The 12,888-nt window shown below is 45.0% G+C and overlaps 1 protein-coding gene across 1 annotated transcript in view; it reads right to left on the reverse strand.

Moving 5' to 3' along the window:
- LOC117444085 (NLR family CARD domain-containing protein 3-like) overlaps positions 1 to 8,635 on the reverse strand; it is a 56,457-nt gene extending 47,822 nt beyond the window's left edge. Inside the window, exons 1-3 of the mRNA XM_034079799.2 lie at positions 8,567 to 8,635; positions 8,321 to 8,455; positions 3,899 to 4,224 (exon numbers count right to left, since the gene is read on the reverse strand). Of these exons, the coding sequence (XP_033935690.2) occupies positions 3,899 to 4,224; positions 8,321 to 8,424 (430 nt within the window). The 5' untranslated portion in view covers positions 8,425 to 8,455; positions 8,567 to 8,635. The remainder of the gene's footprint in view (positions 1 to 3,898; positions 4,225 to 8,320; positions 8,456 to 8,566) is intronic.
- Positions 8,636 to 12,888: the final 4,253 nt, after the last annotated feature.

The following is a 12,888-nucleotide window of genomic DNA, read 5'->3' on the forward strand; positions in this document are numbered from 1 at the left end:
CTTCGGATAACGGACTTAATATTCTGTACCTTTGGAACCTTTGGACCGTTTTGTCCTCCTCGATATGCATTGGAGTAGCCATGAGGACTCAGTGATGGACACTCATTGGCTGCAGCGCACAACAAGCTGAAAGAAGTAGGCACGATTAATTCCTTTCTCGTGTATTTTTGCTGGACACAGTTTGGGAAGCGTGACCACTTGTCCATTGGGGACTTTGGCTTTTGTTGTGTGTGCCTGCTTTATCTCTCACAGGCTCCGCCCTCTACTGGACTCTATGGGTACTCCCCTTGATCCTATCATGCAAGCATTCATCCACTGAGACGTTCTAGACATAGCCGGCCCCGGGGCGGGCCTACCTGAATGCGCGCGCATCTCACCGCATACAAATAATAATAATTCCTTACATTTATTAAAGCGCTTTTTCAATAACTCAAAGCGCTTTACATATACACACATTACACATATATCATACATGCAATGGTCAGAAACTGTGGACAATACCCACAGGAGCAAGTTCAGGTGAAGTGTCTTGCCCAAGGACACACCGGCTTTACAGACGCAGCAGCGGCGGGTTTCACCCCTTGATCTGATGATCATTGCACAGCGCACTGCGCCACACCGTCCATCTCCACGCCTCGAGGTCATCGAGGCGCTTTTACAAGTATACATTGGTATTATACATGTACTGTGGACAATACCCACAGGAGCAACTCCGGGTGAAGTGTCTTGCCCAAGGACTTTCGAACTGGAGTTCCCCAGCACCCCCCTTGATCTGATGATCGGATGCACAGACCACTGCGCCACCCGTCCCTATTATACACTCAGAAGACTATGCCCGTGCACAGAGGAAACATTCCACGTCAAAACGACATCAATCAATGGTTGCATTTCAGGGATGTTTGTCTACCTGAAATTGACGCTGAAATTGAGTTACTGATTGGTTCAGCCAAAGGCCCTTGAACCAATCGATGTAATCAGGAGTGTGGGGGAGGGACCTTATGCCATAAAAACCATGCTCGGATGGACTGTTAATGGACCATTAGGAGGATGTCCTGATGATACTCGGGACAAAACTGCAATAAGTGTAAACAGAACATCAGTTGTGCAACTCGACAAGCTGAGGGAACAGCAATTTCAGACTGACTTTCCCGAATGTGGGAGAGACAACCAGAACCTTCCAGGGAAGACCAGCAGTTCTTGGATCTGGTTTCAAAATCTGCCCACCTAGTCAAAGGACATTATTACAACGCACTCTGAACCTAAGAAGAAGATTTAAGAGAGATCCTTCCTTTCATTCTGATTATACCAACGTCATGTCTGAGATGATATCTAAAGGCCGCGCAGAGAAAGCACCGGATCATGTCTTGGAACGTAGAGACAGCAAAAAATGGTATCTACCACATCACAGAGTTTTGCATCCACAAAATAACAAACTTCGAGTAGTGTTTGACTGTGGAGCAACATTTGGGGGAGTTTCCCTGAATGCATGCCTCTTCCGGGGCTGGATCTGACTCGCACCTTGCTGGGAGTTAAAGATCCTGTTGTCATCGCTGCAGACATCGAAGCCGCGTTTCACCAAGTGAAAGGTCCAAGTGGAGACCGTGACTTCTTACGGTTCCTCTGGTGGCCTGATGGAGACTGCAGTCAGAGCCTGGTGGAATATAGAAGGACCGTGCATCTCTTCGGAGCAACCTCGTCCCCAAGCTGTGCAGATGTTGCCCTTAGGAAATGCGCTGAAGACAATCTAGAACAGTTCAGCCCTCAAGCCATAAATGCAATTATGAATAACTTTTACGTAGACGACTGCCTCACTTCAACAGCTTCAGAAGAAGAGGCCTTTATCGTGAACTACGGGCCATGTGTTCAAAGGGAGGCTTTCTACTAACAACATGGATAAGTAACATGTGTTGGAGAGAGCAAAGGAAATACAACATCTGGATTCGGACCATGACTTTAGATTTTGTTTATTAAATATCGTAAAACTATCTTGCTTCAGTATTGACTTTCTCTTTCTAAACGCATCACAGTTTATAGCCAAGCTTAGCCTCTTGGCGACTCAAACTGAACTGGAAATTGAGCCGCCACACATACCATAGCGCACCTGAGGTCATGACCTTTCCTCACATCTATGGATTTGAAGGTGTGTCTTGGTCTTCTGTCCCTGTGAGCAGCATGAAAGCACTGGCTGAGAGGCAGAACGCTCCAGAGCGGGGTTTCCTTGGTAAGTTCTTTGGTTTTGAATGTTTTGTTGAATGAAAGTTTTAATGTGTTTTTTATCACCGACCATTTAAGAGGATATTCCTCTGAATTCTGTCGGAAGAATTTAAACGGTACAATTTAAATGTCACAGCTGAAGTGGGCCAGTTGAGGTTAGAATGTAATGTCCCAGCTGAAGTGGGCCAGTTGAGGTTAGAATGTAATGTCACGGCTGAAGTGGGCCAGTTGAGGTTAGAATATAATGTCACGGCTGAAGTGGGCCAGTTGAGGTTAGAATTGAAATGTCCCAGCTGAAGTGGGCCAGTTGAGGTTAGAATTGAAATGTCCCAGCTGAAGTGGGCCAGTTGAGGTTAGAATTGAAATGTCCCAGCTGAAGTGGGCCAGTTGAGGTTAGAATTGAAATGTCCCAGCTGAAGTGGGCCAGTTGAGGTTAGAATTGAAATGTCCCAGCTGAAGTGGGCCAGTTGAGGTTAGAATGTAATGTAAGAAATGTAAAACAGTGAATTAAGGTTTATATTAGAAAAGGTTCGCAGCATGATATATCTGTGTGATTGTCACAATGTAACGAGAGAAGGTAAAAGCGTGGACCATTTTCTTCAAATAAAACCATCCCACCTTTTGGACTGGGACAACTTTAAAGACTTCTGCGCTCTCCTCTCCTGCTTCAAAGGTGAGACTGCACCCTGCCACACTCACTCTTAGGTAGGGCCACACCTCATTTACTGATATCTGAATCCTTCGGGATCGCTTCAACAGATTTAGTGCGTCGTCTGAATTGAAACAGCAGTTCATTGAACTGGTTCTTCAGGAGTCAGTAGAGGCGAGAGCTTGCTGATCCAGGTGGATGCGAGTCTGGCAGTAAACTTACACAGACTTAATAGCTTCTGTCAGGTCAACTAGTAGGTCTGAGTAATTGCCGGAATAAATGAACAGGCGATTTTTCTGATTGACATCTCTTTTGAACCGTTGGAGCCAATAGCATCGAGGGGGTGTTCCTAAATCCATCTAAACATTACCATTGAGGAGTGAGAGCGATGCGCGCGCAGCTTGCCCAAACCGAAAGCTTTGTTACGCTCTACAGAAAACTACGTTTATTGCCATAATATGATGATGGGTTATCAGTAATCATTCCAACGTGACACAGAGAGATCGGACCAACCTTCAGCGGCGTGTGTATGTGTTTCAATGCCATTGAACACGACTTTTGATCAGCAATAGAAAAGGTAAGATGTATTTGCAGTTTTGGCCCGTAAAGTGAAGTTGTGTGTGGTCTGGCTTCGCTGCCGTGAGTTACGTAGAGTACTAGCTAAAAGATTGGAGACAATTTTTATTAAACGCCATGGTAACACATAATCACTGATGTTCAGCTGTAACGGTGGTGCACTCATCAGAACAGAGTGGGCGAGCTGACCAATCAGAGCACAGTGGGCTCACAGGGAGGGGGGGGCAGGAGCTCCAACAAGCCGTGTAGGACAGAGAGTGAATACACAGACTATCAGAGATGCTGTGAGAAACCTATGAGAGTTTGGAACATTGAACAATGTGCATCTATTCTAGTCGACCTCAACGATGGAACTATGACCAGGAGAAATGGCCATCTCTGAGCCAATGAGAATTCATCCAAGAGTAGAGACCCAGCGCCCGACGGATCTAAAGACGCTGAATGTGTTCGGCCTCTTACCTCGTACAGAGCTGGTCTGACTGGCTGTCTGCAGGCCAGCTCTGGTTCTGGATCTTCCTCCACACTGGGGACAGGAGGGGTCTCCTGATGCAGGGCGCTGCTCCCGGTATGAGGTGAGGCACTGTCTGCAGAACCAGTGTCCACAGCTGGTAGAGACTGGATCCTTCAGGACGTCCTGACACAGAGCACAGCTGGTAGAGACTGGATCCTTCAGGACGTCCTGACACAGAGCACAGCTGGTAGAGACTGGATCCTTCAGGACGTCCTGACACAGAGCACAGCTGGACAGCGTCTCCTCCACAGGAGCAGGACTCTTCCTCTTCCCTCTGTGGAGAGGAACACATCCTTTACAGCACTTTACATTAGAGGAGCTGATTCTCACCAAAGCTACAACAAGGGGGAAATTCTAGTTTAACATTTAAAAAGATCTATCTCTATATAATATATCTTAGTGATCAGTAGGGTTGGGTACCGAGAACTGATTCCGGTTCGGAACCGGTTCGGGACATTTCGATTCCAATGGCATAATTTAGAAATGTCAATTTCGGTTCCGCTTTTCGATGCCTGAGGAAATGTTTCTCTTCACTCTCCGTAAGGCAAGGCAAGGCAAGTGTATTTATATAGCACTTTTCAACGCAAGGCAATTCAAAATGCTTTACAAAAAATGAAAGACATTAAGCATTAAAAAAGAAAAGCTAATAAAATAAACATTAAAAGGAAAAATACATGGATAAAAGTTACAGTGCAGTTTAAGATGTGAATAGTTCAATTAAAAGCAGCGACAAAAAGAAAAGTCTTCTTGCTGGATTTGAAAGTAGTCAGAGTTGCAGCGGACCTGCAGGTTTCTGGGAGTTTGTTCCAGATGTTTGGAGCATAATAACTGAACGCTGCTTCTCCAGGTTTAGTTCTGACTCTGGGGACAGAAAGCTGACCAGTCCCTGAAGACCTGAGAGATCTGTCTCTGGGGACAGAAAGCTGACCAGTCCCTGAAGACCTGAGAGATCTGTCTCTGGGGACAGGAAGCTGACCAGTCCCTGAAGACCTGAGAGATCTGTCTCTGGGGACAGAAAGCTGACCAGTCCCTGAAGACCTGAGAGATCTGTCTCTGGGGACAGGAAGCTGACCAGTCCCTGAAGACCTGAGAGATCTGTCTCTGGGGACAGAAAGCTGACCAGTCCCTGAAGACCTGAGAGATCTGTCTCTGGGGACAGAAAGCTGACCAGTCCCTGAAGACCTGAGAGATCTGGATGGTTCATAGTTTAGCAGGAGGTCAGAAATGTATTTTGGGCCTAAACCATTCAGTGCTTTATAAACCAGCAGCAGTATTTAGAAATATATTCTTTGACACACAGGAAGCCAGTGTGAAGACTTCAGAACAGGAGTGATCCACTTTCTTAGTGTCAGTGAGGACTCGAGCAGCGGCGTTCTGAATCAGCTGCAGCTTCCTAATAGATGTTTTAGTGAGACCTGTGAAGACACCTTTGCAGTAGTCCAGTCTACTGAAGATAAAGGCATGGACACGTGTCTCCAGATCCTGCTGTGACATTAGTCTTTTAATCCTAGATATGTTCTTTAGGTGATAGCAGGCTGATTTAGTAACTGTTTTAATGTGACTGTTGAAACTCAGGTCAGAGTCCATGACTACACCTAGATTTCTGGCTCTATCTGTTGGTTTGAACATTGCAGGCTGAAGCTCAGCGCTAACTTTTATACGTTCTGCCTTGGCTCCAAAAACCATTACCTCAGTTTTATCTTTGTTTAATTAGAGAAAGTTCTGACACATCCAGTCATTGATTTGTTCAATGCACTTACTCAGTGTTTTAACTGGAGCATAGTCTCCTGGTGAAATTGTTACGTAAATGTGTGTGTCATCCGCTTAGCTATGGTAACTGATTTTGTTGTTCTTCATTATCTGAGCCAGTGGTAGCATGTAGACGTTAAAGAGAAGAGGCCCCAAGATGGAGCCTTGAGGTACCCCACATGTCATATTTGTCAACTCAGATGTGTATGTACCTACAGAAACAAAGTTGTTTCTGTCCTTTAAGTAGGATTCAAACCAAGTTAGAACTGTTTCCGAAAGTCCCACCCAGTTTTCCAGTCGGTCTAGTAATATGCTGTGGTCCGTAGCCTACTGTATGACTGCTGCGGGGCGGGAAATGTAGCGTTGTACCTACAATTCCTACAGCGTATCCTGAGACCAGGGCCGGCCCGTCGCACTGGCGTTATAGATGTTCGCCTAGGGCGCCAGATCTGTGGAGGCGCTGCGCTGACAGCTCTGGGAGGGAAAACAAATGTTTTCACCGTTGGTGCTCATCCTAATGTTCGGCCTTGATGTAACAACATTCATAATTAACTAAATGTAACACCCTTTTCATCCCGGTTACAATTTTCATTTGCCCTGTACGATGGGCGCTGCAAGTGATGAAAATGGGGGATGTTGGCTTATCTGGCGCCCGCAGCTCACAGCCAAAGTGCGAGTGAGCGTGGGAGCGAGGGAGGGAGAAAGGGAGGGAAAAAGGGGGAGAGCGAGGGATGGAGCGAGGGAGGGAGAGAGGGAGGGTGCTGTTGTTATTAGCATCTGGTGCTAGCTGCGCTAACGGAAGAAGAAGATGTTTCTACAATGATGTGGAGGAGAGTCCTCTCCAGTCAGACTGAGGCTGATAACTTCAGCTCAGTGAGGTGAAGGACTCTCAGTGCTTAGATAGTTCACTTTAGTCTAAGTTATCTCAGTGGGTCTCAAACGTTTTGATCACAATTTACGTAAACACATATTTCCAAGGCTCTCCTTTATAATTATTGGGATAAAACAGGTTTGAAATCATTCCAGTGGAAACTATAGGACAGTAAACCAGACATATCGTTTTAAACTGGAGAGATAAAAAATATGCATAAATAAAATACAAAAATAAAATACGTATTTGTTATTGGCTGTGGGTTACTGGTTATGCTCACATACTTATTGATTATTAAAATGTAAACCGATCTTTTTCATCTGGGTGTTTAGAGTTGTACCCCTAGATCCAGTCTCTAGTCATTCTGCTTAAAGAGCACCAGATTGAAGCGTTTTGCTATAAAATGTTCAAACCTTTCTTCCCGGTATGCCTGAGAGGCAGATGCTTGTTTTTCTCAACAAGAACTGTTTTTAAAAGTTGGACTGTTGCAGCTTCAGTGGTTCTCAGGTCACAGTTACAGAGCAGTGAACACAAACAGACTGATTCATGTGAATATTACTGTAAACTAATCTGTGTAAAAGTTTCTCGAATAAATGTAATTTTTTTGGTGGAAGAAGCATGTATCATTTTGTTACCCTGCCCCCGTTATCGAATACGAATATAACTTGACCCTCAAGTTGAAATGTGTCACGCTGCACGAACACGCAGGTGACGTGCATTTCCCTTCTTCACTTCCTTGGTGCTGGATCTGGGTCTTTGCATTGACTTCATGTAACCTCTCAAAACTCATTATATCTGCTGACGCTGAACACAACCAGCCGAATCACTACTATCAACATCTTAAAAATACATATCATGCCCACGTCGTACATTAGTTAGTTTAGTCAATTTATTGAACATGTCAGAAACAAAAAAATATAACAATAATATATATATATATATATATATTCTCTTTTTTTCACTCAGATTAATAATTATAACAAAGTACCAAAAAAACAAATAATAACAAAGTACCAAAAAAATAATAATAATAATGTTCAGATAGTCTCTGTTCATGTTCAACAGGGGAAAGAAGAAGCTTAAACGTTGCTGGTCCTCCCCCCTCTAACATATATGTTTCTTATAAAACATTAGGTCATCGTCATCAGCGACATGTTTTTTTTTTTTTTTTTACAATCAGAAAGAAATTACTTTTTACAAGAAATAACAACAAATGGGATTTTCAGGTCCTGTTCATAACCATTAATGATTTGACTCCTAAATAATACTTTCATTTTAGATAGACAATATTTCAGTGCATCGTTAGTTGTTCCACAGACGAACACCTCTTGATGAGATGCAGTGAAGTTTGGCATTTGTCCGTACGGGTGGTTTTTTGAAAATGCAGTTTCCTCTCAACATGTGCATGCTTTCTCTCTGTGTGAAAAGTCCCTGGATATTATGAGGTAATTGTTGATTTGCGGCTTTGAATATAATTTGAATAGTTTTATAGTCAACCAGGTCTTATAGTTTTAGTGTTTTTTGTTTACATTCATGTTTTGGACGATATGTTTAGTTTGAAGAACAGTTTTTATCTATATTTGAGCCATTTGAAACCATTCAATAACACGATCAATGATAATGCAATGGCATATTGAAATATCCTTAAATAATGTTGGCTTACGCGACTCTGCGCACATGACATTATTAAAGAACAGATCTTAAACAAAGCTGCATCCTCTTCAGGTCAGGTCACAGCAGGAACTCTTACTTTGTGTCTGAGGGTCCAGGGTCATCTCTGAAGTCTGGAGGGTCCTCTGGAGACCGAGAGGAGACTGGAGACTTGTCCTCTTCCTCATCTTTGGAATCACTCATCTTCTCCCCTCTGAGAGATGAACCAGTAACACTGGACACACACACACACACACACACTTATATATGTATGAACACGTTATGTTCTGAAATCCAGTAACAGAGTAAAAGTGTGTTGGAAGCAGACCCTGGTGTTAGCGCTCACCCTGTTGTCCTCCTGCTCTGTCGAAGTCTAGAATGGCATCTGGCAGTCTGACTTCCTGCTTCCACCTTCACGTCCTTCCTGTCTGCAGCTCCTCCCTTTGTTTCACAGCCAGCTGAACAGGTTCGTGTTCAAATCAAATATAGTTTGATTTATACAGCACATTTATAAACCATGTCTGGTGGAGCCAAAGAGCTACATATAATAAAGATACTACAGGAGAGACACTTTACAGCAAATAGACCCTCTGTCCTCAGGCCCTCTGTCCTCAGGCCCTCTGTCCTTAGACCCTCTGTCCTTAGGCCCTCTGTCCTTAGACCCTCTGTCCTTAGACCCTCTGTCCTCAGACCATCTGTCCTCAGACCCTCTGTCCTTAGACCCTCTGTCCTCAGACCCTCTGTCCTTAGACCCTCTGTCCTCAGACCCTCTGTCCTCAGACCCTCTGTCCTCAGACCCTCTGTCCTTAGACCCTCTGTCCTCAGGCCCTCTGTCCTTAGACCCTCTGTCCTTAGACCCTCTGTCCTTAGACCCTCTGTCCTTAGAGCCTCTGTCCTCAGACCCTCTGTCCTCAGACCCTCTGTCCTCAGGCCCTCTGTCCTTAGACCCTCTGTCCTTAGACCCTCTGTCCTTAGACCCTCTGTCCTCAGACCCTCTGTCCTTAGACCCTCTGTCCTCAGACCCTCTATCCTCAGACCCTCTGTCCTTAGACCCTCTGTCCTCAGACCCTCTGTCCTTAGACCCTCTGTCCTCAGACCCTCTGTCCTCAGACCCTCTGCCCTTAGACCATCTGTCCTCAGACCCTCTGTCCTTAGACCCTCTGTCCTCAGACCCTCTGTCCTTAGACCCTCTGCCCTTAGACCATCTGTCCTCAGACCCTCTGTCCTCAGACCCTCTGTCCTTAGACCCTCTGTCCTCAGACCCTCTGTCCTCAGACCCTCTGTCCTTAGACCCTCTGTCCTCAGACCATCTGTCCTCAGACCCTCTGTCCTTAGACCCTCTGTCCTTAGAACCTCTGTCGTCAGACCATCTGTCCTCAGACCCTCTGTCCTTAGACCCTCTGCCCTTAGACACTCTGTCCTTAGACCCTCTGCCCTTAGACCCTCTGCCCTTAGACCCTCTGTCCTCAGACCCTCTGCCCTTAGACCCTCTGTCCTCAGACCCTCTGTCCTCAGACCCTCTGTCCTCAGACCCTCACATCGTACAAGGAAACACTTCCAGAGAAAACCCACAGTTAAAGGGAACATGGGAGAAACCTCAGGAGAGCAGCAGAGGAGGATCCTCTCCAGGACGGACAGACTGCAATAGATGCCGTGTGTAAATCCAAGAGATAATACATTTTACAGCGTATAGACCGAATGTTAGGAAGTGCATGTTTCTGTAATGAGAAGATGAATCCACGAGGATGTCAGCAACAATCCTGAGGAAGCCATCAGGGACGCAGCATGACGAGACCCAAGGCAGGACCGCAGAGACAGGTTCAGCCACGACCCGAAGTCCACGACTTGATCCAGAACTCAGGATAGAGGATCCAAGACACAGAACTACAGCAAGAGGATCAGCCTCGACTCCGGGTCCCGGCGTAGATATAGATACAAAACAAGAACAAAGACGTGGCTGGGTTAATGGGAACAAGAGAAGACACAGACACAGACAGAGAGGGGGGGAAGAACAAGCACTCCATTAGGATAGGCTGAGGGCAAAGGGTAGCAAGTGGGAGAGTAAGAAACAGAGGTGGAGAGGCCCCCTCAGGGAACAAGGTCCCCACTGGAGCCTTGATTGGAATTGGTGAGAGGTGAGGAGGTACGCTGTGTGTACGGTCATACCACTCCCCGTCCTGAATAAGCCACGCTGCAGCCCGTTACCCTCCTGATAAGAAAAGGGTGAAAGGCCAGAGAGAAGAAGTGGGTTTTAAGTGTTGATTTAAAACCCCTAGGGTCTCGGCCGACCTCACAGGAGGGGCAGAGGGATCCAGAGTTTAACCCGCTATGGAACCTTCCCTGGTGGGAGTTGATCTATTATATGAATAATGAGTTTAGTATCTAAAGCAGGGCTCTCCAACACGTCGATCGCGCAGCTTTTCAGTAGCTCGCCGCTCGATTATCGATCATAGCGTAGTGAGGTTGCTTCTTGATTTTTCGGCCGCGGCCGAACAATAAAGTTTTTTTATTTTAGAATAGTTTCTGTCACACGAATATCAAATTGTCCGTGACGCAGAGATCAAGGAACAGACGGGACAGCGACACCGCACACGGAGCAGTCTGCTTTCTCCAGCAGCACCAGAACCAGCAGCACCAGAACCAGCAGCACCAGAACCAGCAGCCGAATGACCCGCTCTGAATCAGGCCGTGTCGCTGCGGCTCAGACACACGGGGAGGGATTTGTGTTTTTGAAAAACACTCGTTATCGTCATGTCAGGTTTTTGGTGGATTCAATCAAGTCTCGGATGCAGAGCATGAAAGTCCTCTTGCTATTTTCAGCTTATAAATACTAAAGTTTGTGAAGGCAAGGGGAAAGCTTCCGTGATCACCGTCTCCTACGTTCCTCCAAGCCCCGCCCCCTCCCCTAATGGCTGACAGTGACCCGATAGAAACTTTATTATTCACTTAATCACTGAGATATAATGAAGCTAACTTAGTCTCATACATTCATGGGATTCATGTAACAGTGAGACAGAGAATGTGAGTGTGCACCCACATGCAGTATTTTTGTTGTTATATGCTGTTGTTAATACTCCTGTTGTCTGCTGTGTTCAGACTCAGGTCCTGTGTGATGCCTCCTTCAGGACATTCAGTGTCCTTTAACAGAAGACCGTGGCTAGAAGCTGCAGCTCGACTGCAGAAGCATTCGCTTTTTGTTTTTGAGGATGGAACAATGTCACACACAGATATAGGGAGGCTAGACCTATACAATTCATTTATTTTGGTTTATAAATTCATGTCAAGACGAAGACAAATAAGAAGATGGCTGAACTGTTCAGTGCCAATCCTGGAGATGGAGGTTATAAATCTCCAAAATCATGCTCAGCTTAAGTCTCAGCAAAACTCACAACATTTCTGGAGCCTTGAAGACCCAGAAAACTCTAAGAGCATTCACCAAGCAGAACTGAACACGTCTGCTTTGTTTGGCTCTACAGACCTTTTTGAAACTGCTTTTTCTGGCATGAATGAAATCTAAACACAGAACAAGGCCGACTGATGAACATGGAAATGACTCTATTAGTGAACCTAAGTGGGTCCAGCAGACCCCTCTATGGTGGCTCCATGCAGCGCCAGTCCTCTCACTGACTGTAACAAAGAGTGAATGCACTTATTTGACCATAAGTGCACAATGCTTGTAAGGTGGTGATTAAGGACCTTGGTGTGAAGTTAAGATTTGTGATAAGCTTTAGGTATTGCAATTTCACACGTGTACAAAAGTATAGCTTAATTCAACTGATGAGTGCTATGTGAATACATGTAAGCGATGTGATGCAAGTAGCTCTTGGCCACTTTCATTTTTTCAAAGTAGCTCTCAGATGAAGACAGGTTGAAGACCCCTGATCTAAAGTATCTAAATCTCTAAGGTACCCCAAACTCAAAATGCACAATAAAGGTTAACTCTAATTCTAGGTTTGTTTAGGATATGGGTTTAGCAAACTCTATAAACAAGTTAAGACCTCAAGCCGACACAACGACACACAGGACCACGACTAAGGAACATAGGAAATAATTGTGTATTCTTGTATCAAAACATATAGATCAGAGAAAATACAATTACTCACAGAATGTATCAAATAAAAATGAAATAAAATGTATTAAAATGTTTCTGATAAAGGAAGAATAAAATGCTTTCTAAATGAATCACAGATCTGTTTACAATGTTCAAAATAAAACTCCAAAGAAAAGTGTTCTTTAACCCGTCACTACCTTCCTGTGGATCAACATCCACATTTCATCCATAGGAGACCACATCCACATATCATCCATAGGAGACCACATCCACATATCATCCAGAGGAGACACAACATCCACATATCATCCATAGGAGACCACATCCACATATCATCCATAGGAGACACAACATCCACATATCATCCATAGGAGACACAACATCCACATATCATCCATAGGAGACCACATCCACATATCATCCATAGGAGACACAACATCCACATATCATCCATAGGAGACACAACATCCACATATCATCCATAGGAGACCACATCCACATATCATCCAGAGGAGACACAACATCCACATATCATCCATAGGAGACCACATCCACATATCATCCATAGGAGACACAACATCCACATATCATCCATAGGAGACGACATCCACATATCA

The sequence above is a fragment of the Pseudochaenichthys georgianus genome, unplaced genomic scaffold (assembly GCF_902827115.2).
Source record: "Pseudochaenichthys georgianus unplaced genomic scaffold, fPseGeo1.2 scaffold_727_arrow_ctg1, whole genome shotgun sequence".
In the NCBI taxonomy this organism is placed as follows: Eukaryota; Metazoa; Chordata; class Actinopteri; order Perciformes; family Channichthyidae; genus Pseudochaenichthys; species Pseudochaenichthys georgianus.